Source organism: Coffea eugenioides, chromosome 1 (assembly GCF_003713205.1).
Source record: "Coffea eugenioides isolate CCC68of chromosome 1, Ceug_1.0, whole genome shotgun sequence".
NCBI lineage: Eukaryota > Viridiplantae > Streptophyta > Magnoliopsida > Gentianales > Rubiaceae > Coffea > Coffea eugenioides.
The window spans coordinates 33,874,829-33,896,405 of NC_040035.1; the positions used below are offsets into that span (position 1 = coordinate 33,874,829).

The following is a 21,577-nucleotide window of genomic DNA, read 5'->3' on the forward strand; positions in this document are numbered from 1 at the left end:
CAAAAGAAAACAAAATTTTTGACAGTAGCAGAAGCCGGAAAAAACCTACCACATATTGCATTGAATAATGCTTATATGTCAACTGAAAGTAAATACATCAAATAAAACATAGGAATTTCTAAAAAGAAACCATGAATCTAATATTTGGAAGTTATTAACCGATAAAAAGTAATAATAAAACCTGGCCAGGATGAGAGGAAGACTCTAACTAAGAAATTGATTTGCTAGGATGAGTGTAAGACTCTTAACTATTTCGTAGATGTTTGTCATCGATTAGTTTAAGATTCTAGCTTATAAGATGCTCTGATCACATTCGACCAAATCAATTATCGTTTGTTTGTGTAGTACTTTCTTGCAAGCATACAAGCTATTGGACCCTAAGCTTTGCTCTTTTCACAGGTATTTGTGACTAACCAACATATACCAAACCTTCTTCTGGTCATTAGTCACGTAGCTGTTAGACTGCAAGTTCAATTTGAATTACCTTGTATTATATATATATATGATAGTACAGAGTGAAAAGCATTGGTGAGATAATTATTGCTCATCCAATTGTTTCCTTTTTTCAGTGGTCAACATGAAGTCTTTTGTGAGATTTGCAAAAATGTTCACCTCAACTCTAATCACTATTATTGTCGACAATGTGATCAGACTTTTCATCCTTATTCCACTTTTAACATGTTTCTCTTTGTGTTAATTTTTAGTTATTGTTTCTTTCAAATTGGTATTGATTTACGAAGGTATTGTGGATCAAATGATGAAAATAAGTTGTATAATGGAATTGCATTTGATGATAAACAAATTTAAGTCGTTAAAAGGAAAAAAGAAAGAGTTTGTAAATCTAATGAGCTGAAACCTGTCAATGCCTAGAATACCGACTGACTGGAACCCAAATCTTGTAGTAATCACCCTTTAGTGGAGATTCTTGGTGGAATGAAAGAAGTAAAGCAAAGTAAGTACTTAACTGTGCATTTTGAGTGATTTAAATGTGTTTAATCATTTAGTTTTGATGTATTTTATTCATTTTTATAACTAATTAACTAGGTTTCTAGTGAATTATGGATTTTGTGGTTCCTTTTTTTTTCCGGGAATGATAGATGAATTTTATAGCAAACCAAACTTTACAATATTTGAGCTACGGTTCAACCACTTATACAAAGTGTACTATGACACTAAGAAGAGACAAAAATTCTCTCTTCATCCAAAACTATGCTTATAGCATAACGACTAATGCTTTGACATAGAGACATATTACTATTTTTTCCTACTTCAAAAAGCACATTTGAAACAGATTAGCTAGAGCAAGTATATCTTCCACTAACGTGACTGTATTCAGATTGTCTCCTTTCCCACTTTTCAGCATGGCAATAAGATGTTGATTGGCATTTATGACTTTAATCCTGTTCCAACCAAGCTGCCTTACTTTGATGAGTGCTAGTCGCATTGCTGCAGCTTCATCTTGGATTTTCAGTAGCGATGTTCTGTCCACTAGCACCCAGTCAGCTATGATTCTTGTTCCATTCAGCTTGGCCACAACACCAATTCCCATCTTGTGTCCCTCGGTTGCTTTCTGTGTTGCAATGTGAAGTTCCATCAAGTCCCTTACCTCCATTCCTTCCTCCCTTTGCCTTGCATCTGCTGCATCTGTTTTTGATGTACTCCTAGCTTCCTTTCCTGTACCAGCTTCCTCAAACTCCATCCACTCATTACTTGCCTTTTGCACTACTTTAATTCCATCCTTCTCTTTCCCTTCAAATTCCAGCTCATTCCTATCCTTCCATAGCTGCCAAAGTATGTTAGCAGTCAAAGCTATATGCTGTTTGCCTTCCTTCCTACTCCTAGCTTGAATTAAAGCTGTCCACCACTGCTTAAAACAACCTGTTTGAGTCTGGATGCTGTCCCATTGAACTGGAGCAAGCTTCCATACCTTCTGAGCCTGTGCACAATGAAACAGAATGTGTTCCACCATTTCTATCTTGTCTCCACATCTCGAGCAGCATGGTGAGCCTTGTTTCGTTCTCCTGAATATTGTTTCCCTTGCTGTTAGTGTGTTAGTAATACACCTCCAAATGAATAGCTTAATCTTATGCTTGATATAAAATATTCAGAGTATAAAAACTTTATAAAATAATATTCAGAGTAATGCATCTCCAAACTTTATAAAATATTCTCTTATGCATTTTGTGGTTCAAAGTATAAAAAAATGAGTTTCTATGTGTTCAAATGATGAAAACTTTATGTTTTTGTAGGTTTTAATGATTCAATAATCAAATGTAATGAATAGAGAAGATATTTAGATGATTCTTTATGAAGTGATTTAAAGAGAATATGAAGTGCAAAATGTTCAAAAGATAAAATGCAATCAAATATAAAAGAAGAAATATTTGACAGCTTTGACACTTTTTGTATTTTGGCTATATCTTGAGTTAGAAACATCGGATTGAAATGATTCTTGAGCCATTTTAAATATAACACATAGCCCTATATTTATTATGAGACATTGAAATCCATTTCTTGAGTTTTTCTAGTCAAAAAATTGAAATATAGTCGGCCATTTTTTGTTGTCGAAAGGTGAAACAGGGGATTGACTAGTCATGGGTATTTTGGTCATTTCTCAGTCTACAGATCTCAAAATTACATGATTCTTAATGCATTGAAAAGCTAACTCAAAGGGCTGCAATTTTCATTTTTGTACAAGAGCTAGTTTAGCCTTCATTATTGAGAAAATACCAATTAAATTTGGCACAAAAATAAAGCAATGTTGAAGACCGATTAGAAAAGTGCAAACCTGCAGGGGAGGCAATACGTGAGTACAATATGCGGCCTCAGCCCACATTTTGATGGTGTGTATTCACGTTTTGGTTGCTTTATAGCTGGAACTAATTGTACTTCAACTTGCAGCTCTTTTCTACTACTTTTGGACCAATTTTTTGAACAAATTACGGTTGAAAAGTGCAATAAGCATCTTGAAAATTTGGAGAAACAAATCTTGGGAATCTCAAGAGCCAATTAGCACAACTTGAAACATGATTGCTTGAAGTTTTAATTCTCTATAAATAGGGCCTGGCTTGTTTAATAACTTTGGAAGGCTAGAAACACTACCAAAATGTAGTTTTCACTAATTTTTCTTAGTTCATTAGTATAGTATAATTAGTGTAGTTTATTCTTCTTGTGTTTGTAGCTAGATTTGGATGAAAAATTAAGAAGCAAGATGGAGAGTTTGGAACTCATGTGACAAGAATGACTTCTTTCCTATGACTTTGACTTTTGTATTTGAGTTCATATTTAGCTATAATACAAGTATGTTCTTTTCTTTCATTCTCTTCATATTTTGCTAAAATTTATGCTTAGAGTTACGGATGAATTTTCTATATTTTGTTTGTGATATTTACTTGGTTATTTGATGATATTATTTTGAATAAGTTAGTTATCACTTTAGCTTTTCTAATCATGATTTATCAGCCATTAATTGTGATCATTTTAAGGTGTTAAGTTTGCAATCAGAATTGGAATTTGACACTAGTTCAAAGAAGTGTTAAACCTAGGGAGTACACTCATGAGAGTAGAGGTACACTTTTGTGGTTTTCATAGTTTGTTCCATATAATTTCATAGAAAAATAAGTTTGTAGTTAATTTCATAACCATGAGAGTATTTATGGTTTAACCAAAAGTATAGTTGATTCACTACGAGAGTAGATTTCACAAAAATTATGAAATTACACTATAACTAACCAAGTTAATAACATTTAATTAACTGATAATTTCACTTGCAAGAGTAGTAAGAAATTTCATAACCTTAAGAGTTTTCTATTGTTATTTTTATAACTCTTATTTCATGTGTGTAGTGTAGATTTAATCTCTTGAATTTGTGGTAGTCTAAATAATAAAGGAATTCAAAACCATCGGTAATTGACAATCTTCTATGTGGGATCGACACTTAAGATCCCTATACTCAATAAACGATTTGTATACTTGTAGTAAATAGGATATTTAGATTTTATTAAAATTTGGTGCATGGTAGAATCTCATCAGATTGCCAATGGTAATTGGTAGGTCCAAAAAGCAGGTCTTTAGCTACATTAAGGAAAAGGTGATAGATAAACTGAAAGGGTGGAAAGAAAGGCAGTTAAATCAAGCAGGCAAATAGGTGCTTTTAAAGTCAATTATCATAGCTATGCTAACGTATGCAATGGCATGCTGCAAATTGCCTAAAGGATTATGTGAGGAGATCAGTAAAGATATAGCAAAGTTCTGGTGGGGGTAAAAGGAGAAGGAGAAGAGAATTCATTGGATGAATTGGAAAAGGATGACAGAAATTAAAGGTAAAGGGGGACTAGGCTGGAGATATCTTTAGGAATTCAATAGTTCAATGTTGGCAAAACAGTTATGGAGTACTAACTCAACGTAATTTGATTATGAGCAAGGTGCTGAGGGGAAAGTACTTTAAGGGACAATCAATTTCGGAGATGAAGATTAGAGCTAGTGACTCATGGATGTGGAGAAGTATTATAAGTGCGAGAGATTTGCTGGAAAGGGGCGCTAGAAAAAGGGTGGGAGATGGGCGTACTATCAATATTTGGAGGGATAGATGGATAATGGATAGAGAAAAAATGAAGGTATTTACTTCAAAGCCACCAAATTGTCAACTGTAGAAGGTGTATGAATTAATGCAAAATGGAAAGTGGAATGTGGATAAGATAAAAGTAGTGTTTAGTGAAGAAGATTGCAAGCGTATCACCAGTATCCCACTCAGCATCTGCAATGGAAAAGACAAACTAGTGTGGCCATACTCAATTACAAGAGTGTCTACTGTTAAAACTAGGTATATGGTTGCAAAGAAGATCCAAAAGGAAAAAAATGGAAAGGATACAGCAAGAAGCGAGCAGTTGTAGAAATGAGCAAAACACTAAAGTCTGGAAGTCTTTATGGAGTCTAAATATGAAGCAGAAGCTCAAACATTTCATATGGAAATGTTTACATAGAATAATCCCAGTGAACGAGGTGCTGAAGAGTAGAATAGGAAAAGAAGATGATAAGTGCATATGTTATAGAGAAGGTAAGGAGACAATTGACCATATGTTTTTCTTTTGCAGAGATGCTGAGATGATATGGAAAATGGCTCCAATTAAATGGGATGAAATCCATGAGTTTGGAAATAAGTTTTGGTTGTGGTGGAATAGCATCCTGGAAGCCAAGGATAGAGTTGAAGGAAAGAATCATATTATACTAACAGTAAATATCCTATGGCAGATTTGGAAGTTAAGAAATCTGATTCACCCTGGTTCCGAAGAGTTTGCTTAATCCGATATACCAGAATTGACTAGCTGACAGAAAATTATTAACTCGTAGATAGTGGCAAGTAGGGTCGAATCCACAGGGACTGGGGATAATTCGTTTCTTCTAAAGTTCAGAATAAGGGGGATTTTTAGAAAATATAAAATAACTAATTAACCAACTAATAGAAATAAATTAATAACCAATACGACTCTAGTCAAATGTGCAACTTTTCAGTTACAGTCCATTCAATTGATCATCGATGCAAAGATAATTCAATTACTCATTAATCGATTGGATATAGTTGTCATACACGCGATAAACAACCAATCTTTCCTTACTTTCTGATAGTCAAGGTACGACCATTAACTATTTTCCTAACCAAAAAATAACTTTAGGTACGACCATAGATTTTAATTTCTCGATTGCAATAAGAATTAGAAAAACCCAACCCTAACCAATAAATACACTACGAGGGTTTATTTAAGTTAGATCATACGTTTTCCTAATATGAAACCAATCACACTAGTCACCACTAGTATTAATCAATTGAACAATTACGGATTCAATCACTTAATCTGACAGTAGATTATTAGGTTAATTCGAACATCTGACACTTGACATGCAAATAATATAACAATCATAAGAAGTTAAATCAGAAAACGTATAATACCAATGAATAAAAGAAATTTAAAATAATTCGATCTCACAAATGTTTGGAACCGCGTCTTCAAGTTAACCTTTGACTAGAAAAGAAGATTTAGCTACGCATCCTCAAGGGAAATCTGCAGGACTCCATTGATAACAATTGCATATGATTTTTCCTCTAAAACTAACGAAAAGGCCAAGAGAAGAGCCCCCAAGAAAATGACGGCCGTGTGTTGTACTTCAAAAAAGTTCCTACCGAATTTGTTGATGGCCAACTCCTAATCATGCGAGAATTTGGCTTTTTTATTCCTTGTTTCCTACTTAAGCTCAACTACTAATAATAAGATATGTTTCCCAAAATATAAAAAGGAAACTACTAAAAATAATATTACAAGTTTTCTAATCCAATACTAAGACTAATAATAAAAATTAAAATCCTCAAAATTTTCCTCCAATACTGCCTTGAATTTGATTCGGACTTGGAAACCGATTTCGAGTGTGCCACCATGTAATTGATTGGAAAATTACCCCTTTTGTCATATTTTGCCCATTTTCCTATAATTAACACCATTAACTAAATATAAGTAGAAACTGACAGTTAAAATAATATTTGGCTAAAATCAAGGGAAGAATAATTATAAATTTAGCAACAAATTGTGACCTATCAATTTCCCCCACACCTAAACCATACTTGTCCTCAAGTATGAGAACAACAAATCAAGCAATCAAATTCAAACAATGATTATTACTCAAATCTTCTATTGCCAAAATACAATTAAAACGCATCTCAAGCATTAGTGATTAAGTTTTAAGAAATATCTCTCCGGTTATCTTTCAAAATCAAAGATTTTTTTTCAATTTTTGACTAACTAATCTAAGAATATAAAATATTCAACTAACATTCGTCAGCAACCGATTCAACTATTAAGCAAAATCTCAACATTAAACTCATGGATCAGTAGGCTAACAATTCATTCAAACACTTCAACATTTTTCACTATTACCTCAAAATTTTTTTAAATATCCCTAAACTTGAGCTTTCATTTTTTTTTCTTCTCTCTTTTTTTTTGTAGGGGAAATATCTTAGTCCTTAGCTATTCAAGTCTTTTGACGCAAACTCCTATTAAATGAAGGAGTCCGGTTACTCAACTTTTATCACTAAGGACCACATACTCATAATTTTCGTCACTTTTTGACACGAAAGTTGACACTTGTATTGAAGACTCTCGGTTACTAGGCAACGATATCTAGCGGAGTATAGTTAAACATGATTCAAATAAGCACCAAAAATAAAATTAAAAACCACACAAACCCGCTTCATTTCTTAAATATGGAGAAGTAAGATTAATAGTTGAACCAATTTACATGAAAAATGCTAGAAAAGTATTTACAATCCTTAGAAAAGTTAATCAAAAATTGTAAAAAGTCACAAAATTTCAAATATTTACCAAAGAGATACCCTTAAATTTAACCATATCATAATTAACACCTTTAGAGTATAAAATCTTAACAATAGAAAATTTTGAAACATCTAATCATCGTTTATCATGAACAACCACAAAAATGCACAAGACATGGTAAAAATTGGATAAAATTTGACAAAGTCAAACAAAAAATTCCAACAAAAATGCCTACACTTGCACTTTTTCAATAAAATACCAATATACTACTCCCGCCACACCTAAATCTTACGTTGTCTCTAATGTAAGAAATGAAAGAAATAGAATACGAAGCAAAAAGGATAATGAAACTTCTCTGGTAATTGAGTAGGGTTGTGGACAGTTATGGATGGAAGGGGCATTGTGAAGTGATAGCGAACGATCAGCAATGGATGGCGGTGGTGGCCTGTGACCCTTGGCGGTTGTGAATGGTGGAAGCAATCCGCGACGAATGATGAACTAGCAATGGATGGCAAAAATGAGTGGCGGCAGCCAGGGTTTTAAGTTGAGCGGCTCCACTTTACCCCAAACGAAGATTAGAGATGCCAAATTAACGACAAAATCAGAGATGGCCATGGAAAGTGGCCAATGGCGGTAGCATGGTGTGGCAGCGATGGTGACAAGCAGAATCGCGCGAGTAGCGGAATTTGAGGTCCTAAGGTTGTGGTCTTGTGGCTGGAAAAGAAAAGAAATGAAGAAAAAGGAAAGGGAGAGAAGAAGAAAAAAGGAAGAAAGAAGAAAGAAAGAGAAAGAGAAAGAGGAAGAGAAAAAGAAAAAGAAAATGGAAAAAGAAAAGGAAAGAAAGAAAGAGACAAGAGAGAGAGAGAGAAAAAAAATTTTTAGAATCAATGCGTTAGACGTGGGCACGCCTAACTGCCCTCGAGTTTTCTGACCAACTCTCGAAAATTAAGTTCCTTAAACGTGACCATATGACACGGGCACGCCTAACTATTGAAGAGTCTTCTACCATTGACGAAAATTGCCTTCCTTAGGTGTGACCATGCCTAACTAGTGGGTAGTCTTCTGTCCGTCAAATTAAAAATTTTGTCCTTAGGCGTGACCACTAGATGCAGGCACGCCCAACTACTAGCTTCCTGCAACAGAAGCAACAAATCACTAAACACAACTAACACTTAACAAAAACTCCAGAAACATAAGAAAATTAAAACACATGACCATGGGTTGCCTTCCAAGTAGCGCCTTTCTTTAATGTCTTTGATTGGATATTGCCATGTTTATTCATGGGGGATAAAATCGTGTAATTCGTTTCAGTGCTTCATCTTCTATGTTGCCATAGTATCCCTCATAAATAGAGTAATCCTTGAGCACACGAACTACGGTCTTCCATGGATTAGTAGATGGCACCAAACAAACAAGTAATGACCTTAATTTTTCACTCACTCTTCTATCACGATCACTTATTGGTTCGAGATATTTTGCCATTATAACTCTTAAATTATTCCTGTCATGAAATTCAAAATCTTCTGGTATAATAAAGTCAATCTCACTAATAGGAATTAAAGAATAAGAGTTAGGAGAATATTGATTAAAGAATGGATGAGATGTCACCGTATTTGGAGATTGTTTAGTAGATGCATTCACTTGAACAATTTGATATTGGGGTCCCATTTCTTATACTTCAACTTCCTTTTCAACAGCATCTTTAGATCCTTCTTCTTAAAACTCTTGCAGTTCCATGTCATTGTCAAGATAATTACACTCTCTCTTCTTTGAGGTCGATGTTGGTTTGTGAGGGCAATTCTTCACGCATTTGAGAAGTTAATTGCATTATCCTAGATATCAATTGATTCACTTGATCTGCCAGGTTATAAATGCTCGTTTGTGTCTCCTAATGAAATCTATATGTATTAGCAGTTAATAATTTCATTATTTCCTCAAGAGACATACCTGACATGGATGACGGTTCTTGAGACTCTTGTTGTTGAAAACCCATTGGTTTGGTTGCATAATTAAAATTGGAATCATCCCACCATCCTTAATTATACGCGTTTGAATAAGGGTCATATCACGTTCGATATTGAGGTGAAAAATCTTCAAAAGTATCGATTGGAGTACTTAAGCCAGCTTGAAATACGGGGTATATTTCGGTTGAATTATTTGAGGTAAAATAATTTTCACAATTTGTAACAATCAATTGATCATTAGAAAAAGCATGAGTCTCATAACCCTTTCTAAAAATAAAATTCAGTCTATCACCGGAATACGGAATGCTAGCAGCTATAAACTATATATATATATAAAAAAAGAGAAAAATAAATAAATAAATGAAAACAAGATGAACTCAAAAAGAAACAAATTAATCAGGCATCAGTCGTCAGCAATGGCGCCACAAATTGATAGATGTTGAGCCTGTACAATAATAAAAACCTAACTACCACCAAAAGCAGTCAACAATCAATTCCAAGTATTGGAGCAGGGACTCTGGATGTGCAATGGGTTACTTGATTCACTCTGGTTCCGAAGAGTTTACTTAATCCGATATACTAGAATTGACTAGTTGACAGAAAATTATTAACTCGTAGATAGTGGCAAGTAGGTTCGAATCCACCAGGACTGGGGATAGTTCGTTTTTTCTAGAGTTCAGAATAAGGAGGATTTTTAGAAAATATAAAATAGCTAATTAACCAACTAATAAAACAACTAATAGAAATAAACAGAAATTAATCAGTAACCAATATAACTCTAGTCAAAGGTGCAACTTTTCAGACACAGTCTATTCAACTGATCATCGATGCAAAAATAATTCAATTACTCATTAATAGATTAATTATAGTTGTCATATACACGATAAACAACCAGTATGTCCTTACTTCTTCGATAGTCAAGGTACGACCATTAACTACTTCCTTAACTAAGAAATAACTCTAGGTATGACTATAGGATTTAATTTCTCGATTACAATAAGAATTAGAAAGGCCCAACCCTAACCAACAAATACGCTACGAGGGTTCGTTTAAGTTAGATCATACGTTTTCCTAACATGAAACCAATCACACTAGTCGCCACTAGTATTAATCAATTGAACAATTACGAATTCAATCACTTAATCTGGCAGTAGATTATTAGGTTAATTTGAATATCGAACGTTTGACATTCAAATAACATAACAATCATAAGAAGTTAAATCAGAAAACGTACAAATACCAATGAATAAAATAAATAAGCAAAATAATTCGATCTCGCAGATGTTTGGAATCGCGTCTTCAAGTTAACCCTTGACTAGAAAAGAAGATTTAGCTACGCATCCTTAAGGGAAATCTGCAGGACTCCATTGATAACAATTGCATATGATTTTTCCTCTAAAACTAACGAAAAGGCCAGGAGAAGAGCCCCCAAGCAAGTGACGACCGTGTGTTGTACTTCAAAAAAGTTCCTACCGAATTTATTGCTGGCCAACTCCTAATCACGCGGGAATCTGGCTTTTTTATTCCTTGTTTCCTACTTAACCTCAACTACTAATAATAAGATATGTTCCCCAAAATATAAAAAGGAAACTACTAAAAATAATATTCTAAGTTTCCTAATCCAATACTAATACTAATAATGAAAATTAAAATCTTCAAAATCTTCTTCCAATACTGCCTTGAATTTGATTCAGACTTGGAAATCAGTTCTGAACATGCCACCATCAAATTGATTGGAAAATTGTCCTTTTTTGTCACGTTTTGCTCCTTTTCCTACAATTCGTACCATTAACCAAATATAAGTAAAATCTGATAGTTAAAACAATATTTGGCTAAAATCAAGGGAAGAATAATTATAAATTTTGCAACAAATTATGACCTATCAAAATTAGATACATTTCAACAGGAAAAGAAAGTGTCTAGGTTCGATAGTTGGGGGCAATGTAGGAATGGTTTGAATGTTAGAGTGTACAGAGGGAGAAAGTAGATGAAGAGGGAAACACAAGAGACGAGAACGAATTGTTACCACCGCAAGAAGGCATAATCAAGCTCAATACTGTTGCAACAGTAGATACAAGGAAAGGCAAGGCTAACTGGGTGAGAATAGAAAGACCCAGTCTTATAGAGCTCTAGCGGATAAATTATTTCACTAAAGTTTGAGACTTGAAATATTGGAACATAGAATGAGTAAACCATAATAATGAGCTAAAAAATGCTAAAAGGATTCCAAAAGGTGCCTCATCAGAGCCTATATATCAACGTCTTTATTGGCAATCAAGAACCAAAGCTTACTATGCCTTTCTCATCCTCAAGTTTTTATTTTATTTTATTTTTTTACCTCTTTAATATAATTCTGGAAGTCTCTACATTTTCAATGCAAAGTTTTCCATCTGCTAAAGGTATATTGCCACGGCATATTGAACTAAAATGACTGTAATGTCTTTCATAATTTAGAAAAACTGTTGACTGCCACTGAAACGTTTGGTCATTAGGTGAAATATTGTTGTGGCACTAAAATTGTTAGGGCTAATCGCTTTGTACTTTCCAACTTGTACCACTTATGTACTTGTACCCTAAATTTCAATTTTGAACACTTTATGCCATAAACTATCAATTTTAAATACTTTGCACTATAAATTCTCAAGTTTTCATCTCTCCTTCTCCAATGCTCATCTGGCAGGCATTTTTGTTCTTCATTGCATTCAGATTTTGCCATCAAAGCACTCGACCATGCCCCAAGTAATATTTCAGAAAGTAATTCTAGATGAGTAATATTTTAAGTTTGCACCATATTTGTACTCTCTAAATTTCATTAAATTCTCTTTTTTAGTTGTCCTGCCTCATTAAATTTAAGAAAATTCATTTCTCAATATAGATTATCCTTTGAAATTTTATATACTCCCCCTTATTCTACATTTACCCCCTAAAGACTCTTGAATATGACCTCAGGTTGTTAGCTCTTGAATATGGCCTTCATACAAAGGAGTTGTCAAAGGACCTGGGTCTAATCTCCGAGGTCACTCTGACAATCAAATTAATGTGGTTTCCGAGTTATTGATGTTTTTAGAATAGGAGAAGTAGAGGGTTGAGTGAGTATAAGATGCTCTAAACTTTGGTAGTCTGTACTAGGAATGAAAGAATCATGAATGAATCTTTTGGTGATTATCCCATGAGTTCCTGATAAAGATTATCCCATGATTATATCATGAGTTCCTGGTGAGGATAATCCTTTATTGATTATCTCATGTGTTGGGATAATCATTTAGTAATAACAAGTAATGTTATCAAGTTATTGGGGAGTTTATTCACTTATCCATTAATAACAGGATAAGTCTTATCTATAGATTTGGACAAAATTATAGCTCGGCTATATCCAATGAACGGCCACGATAGTTCATCCATGATATATGTCATGTATTAAATTTTTCAGTCTCGACACAAATCTTTTTTGAATTGGAGAATGAAATTTTCAGTGGAACATTTCCAGTGGAATGGCTTCTTTCATAAAATTGGGGCTGCTCGATTTTGCTTCTGACGTTCTGCCGCATCAAATGTTGCTTTGCTCTTGTTAATAACAATTAAAAAATTTGTCACAGGACTATATTCAAGTCTTTTGCACGAGGGCAGTTAGGTTATCGGCGTTCTCTAACATATGAAGATGAATTTGAAGCCATCTCCCATGAATTCGGAACTTGCCTTTGAGTTACTTCAACTATACAGGACCTATCCTTAATGGGCACTCAACAGCAGGTGAATGGCAATGCAGAAACCTTCTGGCTACAATATGTCGCACAAGAGATGCTGAGAGGATTTCAAACTATGGTAGAAAATGTGGTTCAAAGTACCTTATGGATGCTAATAATTCATCGGCCTGGAAATAAAATACGTTCCAATCATCCAGAGATTTACTTGCAAAGTGAAGTGTCAAAACCCTCTGCTGCATACATTTTCTTCATAGAAATGTATGAATTAAGGATCAGTGTTCTCTGTTTTTCATATCTTTTACTGCTTCAATTGAATTTGGTTGTTAATAATCTCTACAATTTGTTTACCTCTATCCTTTGCCTGGACATGTATGAATTTGTCTCTGTTTCTCTTTGTTTTAAGATCACTTATCTTTGTACTAAGGTCTAAGAGGCGGGGCAGGAAGGTTACTGGAATTTTATTGCTTGGCCGAAGCAAAATTTTCTTGGTTGGCTCTCTTTTCTCAATTTGATTAGCCTGGCCATAAATCTGGAAAATCATCTGCAAAATTCTGGACAAAGCACAAATGCAATTCTGGAAGTCTGTGCAAAGCAATACTGAAATTCTGGAAAGTTGTCCCCAAGCTAACTGCAGTTATTTCTTTAAACTTAAAATGTGAAAAAAGTAGTTAGTATGTATAGATCATTTGGCCTTTCTCATAAATACTGGATTTAGTCAGGGTGCTCTATTGACCATGGCTTCAATCTGTCCATCTGAATCGAATCATGTGTTGTGATCACAATCAAAATTAATGAATTATGCGAAAGTCAAATATGAATTGGAATTTAATGCATTTTTAACCCTTAAGGTTGAGCCAAATTGGATATCCATTGGGTTGAGCTTTTAGCTCCAAGAAAGGTATTCAATTTGTTTTCCGTAGTTAATTTTGTCTAGGGAATAATGAAGAATTGACCTTGAGCTGATTCATGCCTTACTTAATTATTGAGATATCTATTTAAAAAAATTCTTTTTTCTAAAGAGTGGTTTGGCACCTTTTCATGCTTGAAGATGCTTCATTGCCATCATTTGAATCCCAAAACCTATAAGAATGTGCCTGATCACTATGTGTCCATTAGAGAAATATTCTTTCTATAAAATAAACAAAACTCTTCATAAATAAACTCCCGTAGATCATTCTTGCGAGAAATTCAGAATATTTGTTATTTCACTTTCTTTAAATCTTATTATATCATAGAGGTAATTTGCCTTAACCTATTAGCAAATATTTTGTTGTAGTGGAGGCAAATAACATGTTAAGAATAGTGTCAAATACACTTCAAGATCACCGTCTTCAACTTCAACTTTCTTCGATAACTTTGTGTTAGTCAAAAGATTTAGTACTTTGCCTACTAATTACATCAACAGCAAATCAAAGAGCAATCGCCATTTCTCAAGGGTATTATTATTGTTACATTCATTCAACTCTTCCGCATCTGAAAAAGCTAGCTGCTTAGGGCATTACTAATTTCTTTTTCTAATTTTCTTTTAATTTTTAGTATCAATTGGGAATTGATTTTGCAATAGTTGTGAGTGATTGTTTCTCCAGGCAAGTTGGTTACATATAGAAATTACTTGTTCTTGTTATTAGCAAAACCAAAATCTTAAATAAGTATTTATTATATCTACGGACATATTTTAGTTATATAGGTACAACTATTTTATTTCACCAAAGGAAATTGGAAACAATGTGGAAGAAGGAAGTTGCCATTCATAATTAACCTTGTAGTTACTTTCCATAAAAGAAATGGCTGGTTCATGGTTATTTCCTTTCTGTCAAACCTTTCCTTATTTTCACGTTCTTCCAACTCCTATATATACACATATATACATACCGTGTTTAAGAGTATATCCCAAAGAATTCAGAAGAAATTAAGCCATGGATTCTGTCATGCAACTTGTCTTCCTAAGCTTTGCTGCCCTCTTCATCTGTGGTAAGTATCTGCACCATATTACACGAGTACTTTTATGTATGCATGATTTGTGGGTACAACGGATTTTTGTGAATGCAAGCATGTAAAAACGTCTCAAGGAAAAACCCAAAAAAAAAAAATGCAAAGATTTTTTGTAGCATTATTGTTTAAAAATATATCAAGAGAACTAAATTCAAACATGTAAACTATTGCCTTTATCAATATACGCATGCATTGGTAATGATGTAGCATTAGTTTGTGTAGAAAAATTGTACTTTTTGTTATTACGATTAGGGGAGAAGCTTCTGCGTTAACCATAAATTTCTTTATTTCTTTAGAGATCATACTTGTGGGAGAAGAATGCTTCTTTTTTTTTTTTACTTTTTTTTTTAATCAAGGGAGAGATGGAATATAAGAAGCGAGGAGGCAGGGCAAGGAGTGAGAGAAGAATGCTTACTTATATCTATAGATGTATAATTCGTTCAATAATGTCTCTATTGCTGGATTTTAAATACAGTTGCCCCGACATGTCATATGCAAGCTTAGTACTTTAATCACTATAAATTTTTGAATTTTTTACATATTAAATCTTTATTATTTTTAAAATTATGTTAAAACTTTACAAGTCTAAATATACACTGAATTAAAGATTTGCGGGTATTTTAAGTAGAGTTATCGCTTAGTAAAAAAGGTACACTTTACTGGATATTTTTGTTTTTTTTTGTTGTTGGGGGGGGGGGGGGGGGGGTTTATATGTTGCATATTCACTGCACTTCTATTCTCTTCAACAAAAAATAATAATAATAAAGTCTCAGTTGAGATGGAAGGTGAATACATGTATTGGAAACTTATTTTACAGATGTGTTAGAACAGATAAGCTAGATATGTTAAGTGTTTCATGCTTTCTTTCTCATGACCTAATATTAAGAGATTCCCTAACATTATACTGCAGGTGTTCAGTCAGCTCAATTTACCTTCACAAACAACTGCCCCTACACAATATGGCCAGCAACCGTATCTGGTGGAGGGGTAGCACAACTGCCCACAACTGGATTCGAATTACCCTCCAAGTCATCAGTCTCCATAGAAGTACCAGCACAATGGTCAGGGCGTATTTGGGCAAGATCGTTTTGCTCTAACGACAACTCGGGGAAATTTTTCTGCAAAACAGCAGACTGTGGATCAGGTGAAGTTTCATGCAATGGTGCAGGTGCAATTCCACCGGCAAGTCTGGCAGAATTCACATTGGCAGCAAACAATGGGATGGATTTTTATGATGTTAGTCTTGTTGATGGCTTCAATTTGCCGCTTTCGATCACCCCACAATCTGGCTCTGGAAGCAACTGTAGAAGCACTTCTTGTCCTGTTGATTTGAACGCAATCTGCCCTCAAGAATTGGCAATAAGAGATGATTCTGGGGGAGCTATTATTGGCTGCAAAAGTGCATGTTTGGCTTTTAATCAACCACAGTTTTGCTGCACAGGAGAGTTTGGATCCCCACAAACTTGTCCACCCACAATTTTTTCATCATACTTCGAGAACCAGTGTCCACAGGCTTATAGTTATGCATATGATGATCTAACCAGCACTTTTACTTGCACCGGTGGACCAGACTACCTTATTACCTTTTGTTCTTGAGGGACTAGACTAGGATTTTTGGGGTCTTGCTTAGATCTTCTGTTATTACTTATTCGACCTGTTTCAAATGATTAGTTGCTAAAATGTTATAATGCGATTAGATAAGGGAACAATGTTGCCATTTGAGTTGGACCTTTTAACTTAATCCATCCATTTTAAGTTCTAAATTCAGTGTAGGTTATTGAAAATATGCGAATAATTTGGTGAATCAGACTTGTTTTGCATTTATTATTTATTCATTGTTTTGCCTTTTGTCTTTCTTTTGCTGCAAACACTTCTCAATAATGGTGTACTTGATAAGTATATCAAGGCTATTGACATTCCATCTTGCACCAAGTACTCTTTCATACAACTTCTTTCTGAAGTTTTAGCAACAAAAAGAGTTCATATATCTTTGGAAATAAGGCCGTTGTCATGTACAGCAGCCACTCCACCAAGAAATTTGATTATTGCTGTTAAAATTCGAGCTCAGAAAATATCTGAACTAGTGATGGGAAACTATAGATCAAGAACAATGCCCTGCATGTATGGCAGGATAAGTAAAGGTTAAAGGCACAAACAACAAATCACAAATATCACTATCCGTCTGGTTACTAAATACAGCTATCTGTTGATTGGCAGACACAAAATTTTATTCATCTTTATATCCTGATGGTCGAAAGGAGAAAGAGTCATCCATAGATCTGTGGGATATGTTTTCATTCCCAAACGAACGTACAAATGATCTCCCTATTTATGAAGAAGCACAAGGGTATCTGCATCATTTTGCACGAGGAGCAATATCAGTCCAAGCATGACTTTTTTGTTTTCAAGGCCAGAAAACAAACAGGAAGAAATGTTGAGAAATATGTCTGAACATATTCAAATCAAAGTATCTGCTAGGTTAGTTGTCAGACACGGTAATATATATCTCATGTTGAAGTTTCATCCATGCATAATTGCACATGGGGTAAATAATATGCGATCTTTTTCCAGAGGGGATATTCCAGATAAAATCACAGAAGCGATATTTTATCCTTAGAAAGCATATAATTTTCTTTAAAGATGCTACTAATCGGCTTTAAACAATATAGTCTTTTCTGCTAGGGACACCAAGGTTAGAAATTCTACTATCAGAAGGATGAGAAGTTGAGAATCCAATATCCACACTATTGCATAGCACCTACAGAATCGACCGTTACCCCTAGAAAGAACTGATGTTAGTACCATAACAATTCCTCCCGTCTCCAAGAACTGATCTCATTGAACTTTACAACCAACGAGATTTCTTAGTCGTTCAATCAATCAGCAATTTCTTTTTACTTAGCTTCTCACAGATAAGGCTTGTATTACATCGAGAAGCAAAGCGCTCAAGCTTGCAAATGAAAGATGAGATTTCTTAATCACAGTCAAAAGTTAACTGCTCGAGGCATTAATTAAAGGAGGAGTGGAAGAATGCAGCATATGCCGCATGAACTTCAGCAATATAAAGAACATAAGAAAGTGCATCTGCTTGGACATGCACATGTCCAGGTTGAATGTACCAAAACATATTGCAGAGTTCAATTCAGTGCAAGAAATATGGAGCTAGATTAAGAAACTACTTACTTCACATGGATATTAGAAACAAGGTCAATATACCCTTGTAGGGGCAGCAATTTGATTCCGCCTCCAAGTCCTGTTTTGAGGACTACAGAGAAGTAAAAATTTCTCTTATGGTTACAGAGTGGAATGTGAAACCTCACCATAATCATAGAGTCCATCAACGCCTCTGCAGATATAGCGCATTAGTAACAGCACAACTTCAACGAGCAAGTAGTATTTGTTATCTATTATCCCACTGCAAATTACTAACACACATGGAAAGTGTCAAGTGATTGAATAGGACACAGGGTCCCTGGATTACATACTAATTGTTTTTACAAGAAGTAGCACATATGACTAGTGATGAAGCATGTTAGAGAGCCATTCCAAGTTCCATGGTGTTTCAAAAAATTTCCGTGGATCCCTAGCAGACAATAGGTTTTCTTTTTTTGCTACAACTTTTAATTTTAAATTTACATTTAAAATAAAGGAAAAGTGTCAGATTCATTTCACCTTGCACAGATCCTCACCCTCCCCCAATCACACACAGAATTTCCAGCAAAATCTTTGTCCATTGTATCCTGACAATCATTTGCTTCTCCCACATCATTGAGTCACTTTTTTCTTCACTGTTTTACTTTGCAGCCATCACTAGACAATTTTCAGCTCTGTCTTACCCCCCCCCCCCCCCACCTCTCTCTCTCTCTCTGACATTTTTATGACAATGTCACATGATTCTACCCAAATGCCTGTCCAATTTTTACATCACAATTATCGATTCACATCCGAAAGATTTCACTCATTAAAAAAGTCCTAACTAATTCACCAGCATTTTGGATTCTAAAAGAACTTCTTATAGGTAACTGTTTCCAAACAATCGATTAAGCTCAAGTCAAGTCATGTAAATGTCTGAGAGCTTTTTCCCTAGGTACCAGGGGCCGCAAGCATGAAGATAGTTTCTTCTCATGCTTTAGCAACTGACAAAAATCCGAATAGTCTTGCCAAGTTTGAATGCAAAGATAGCCAGCATGAATGGCTCAAATGATATTAGACACTTTATCGTGCAAGAACATCAACCAGTTCAATAAACTTGGATATACTGAAAACTAACACCAGCTTACTATGAGAATTGTTGCCAACGAAAACAATAAACAGATTTGATATGTTGCCAACTACCATAATTAAAATAACAGGCAAGTTTCCTTCAAAAGCTACTTTGACTGTTTGGAGCAGGAACCAAGATTGAGGTATTGCAATTAATACCTTAGTTGAACTGCTTCCTGATAGCCTGAACTCATTCTTTGCCAGAGTTGATGGCACTGGAATAATCAGAGGCAACTAAAGTCCCCCACAACCCATATCCAAATTCTCTGCTCCACTTTCCTTAGAAGCATTTAAACTCATATTCAAACGAAATATCGATGTAAAAAAGCTCTAAATGAAGAAAGTGCAGGAACATTTTACTCTTATGCAGGTTCATTTTACAAAGAAGATGAGCTCACTCTGAACGAGCAAGAACCATTCATCAGTCCAAAAGTTGCTACCATCATCATTTCGGGTCGCGGTGTTTGCGACTGGCTTTGATGCATATTAAACATAGTTTGAAACCAATTGAGCAGTACCGTACAATAGACATCGATGTAAAAAAGCTCTAAATGAAGAAAGTGCAGGAACATTTTACTCTTATGCAGGTTCATTTTACAAAGAAGATGAGCTCACTCTGAACGAGCAAGAACCATTCATCAGTCCAAAAGTTGCTACCATCATCATTTCGGGTTGCGGTATTTGCGACTGGCTTTGATGCATATTAAACATAGTTTGTAACCAATTGAGCAGTACCGTACAATAGACACATTTTGCTGTAACCAGCAGGAAAGTTTTTTACCAGAAAATACTCAAATAAGAAAAACCTGAACAAAATGTAAATAAAATATCAAAATTAAAAATATTTTGCTGTGTTTCATGCTTTCTTTGTCATGACCTAATATTAAGAGATTCCCTCACATTATACTGCAGGTGTTCAGTCAGTTCAATTCACCTTCACAAACAACTGCCCCTATGCAATATGGCCAGCAACCCTATCTGGTGGTGGGGTAGCACAACTGCCCACAACTGGATTCGAATTACCCTCCAAGTCATCAGTCTCCACTCTCCATAGAAGTACCAGCACAATGGGTAGGGCGTATTTGGCCAAGATCATTTTGCTCTAACGACAACTCGGGGAAATTTTTCTGCAAAACAGCGGACTGTGGATCAGGTGAAGTTTCATGCAATGGTGCAGCTGCAATTCCACCAGCAAGTTTGGCAGAATTCACATTGGCAGCAGACAATGGGATGGATTTTTATGATGTTAGTCTTGTTGATGGCTTCAATTTGCCGCTTTCGATCACCCCACAATCTGGCTCTGGAAGCAACTGCACAAGCACTTCTTGTCCTGTTGATTTGAATGCAATCTGCCCTCAAGAATTGGCAATAAGAGATGATTCTGGGGGAGCTACTATTGGCTGCAAAAGTGCATGTTTGGCTTTTAATCAACCACAGTTTTGCTGCACAGGAGAGTTTGGATCCCCACAAACTTGTCCACCCACAATTTTTTCATCATACTTCAAGAACCAGTGTCGTCAGTCTTATAGTTATGCATATGATGATCTAACCAGCACTTTTACTTGCACTGGTGGACCAAACTACCTTATTACCTTTTGTCCTTGCGAGACTAGACTAGGATTTTGGGGTCTTGCTTAGATGGTTCGTTATTACTTATGTGACCCGTTTCAAATAATTATTTGCTAAATATACAATAACGTAGATATTGCCACAGTTCCAGAACCATCAGTTTCGATTTAATAACTGACGATTCAAGTTCTTCTAAAATATAGGTAGAAGCTAAACCAGTCCTTATAAGGATGGTTATAATTACGGTTCTTGAACTTATAGTTCTGGTTTCTTCCGATTACAGTTCAGTTCTTTTAATTATGTTTAAATACTTGTTGTTATAAAAAATGAACATTATGCAAGGAAAAAAGAAAAAAATGATACAAATTTTATGAAAAAAATATCTCATTGTTGATTAGATTAAATTAGATTGATCTTAGATTTAGATTAGTCATGGAGTATAGATTTAGTAATAGAATGGGACAATGGGTTGTTGGACTAGGTTTGGAGATGCTTGTATAATGGTATTAGAAGCTGACTATTGATGTTGAACTCTATACTGCCAAATAGGTTCAAGTAGCAAATATGTTTTTAGACGGTTTAAACGAGTTGCAAACCGCCGATTTTGATTCTGGTTCAAAATTTTGGTGAACATGAATTTGAACCTCTAGTTACAATTATGATTTTGGTTCCGATTTCCAAAATCCAGTTAAACAAACCGCCAGGTTAGTTCCGATTCATATCTGAACCATAGCGACCCCTACTATAATGCAATTAGAAAGGG

General features: G+C 34.9%; 2 protein-coding genes and 1 pseudogene across 2 annotated transcripts; 2 read left to right on the forward strand and 1 right to left on the reverse strand.

Moving 5' to 3' along the window:
- Positions 1-1,264: 1,264 nt before the first annotated feature.
- LOC113770881 lies at positions 1,265-1,969 on the reverse strand. Its single transcript, XM_027315499.1, has one exon. It carries the CDS (start codon positions 1,967-1,969, stop codon positions 1,265-1,267), a length of 705 nt encoding a protein of 234 aa, XP_027171300.1.
- Positions 1,970-14,906: 12,937 nt separating this feature from the next.
- LOC113770889 (thaumatin-like protein 1) lies at positions 14,907-16,578 on the forward strand. The gene is made up of 2 exons (XM_027315512.1): positions 14,907-14,961; positions 15,893-16,578. Exons 1-2 carry the CDS (start codon positions 14,907-14,909, stop codon positions 16,576-16,578), a joined length of 741 nt encoding a protein of 246 aa, XP_027171313.1.
- A 1,434-nt stretch (positions 16,579-18,012) lies between these two features.
- LOC113770898 lies at positions 18,013-20,883 on the forward strand (annotated as a pseudogene).
- The last annotated feature ends 694 nt before the right edge of the window (positions 20,884-21,577 follow it).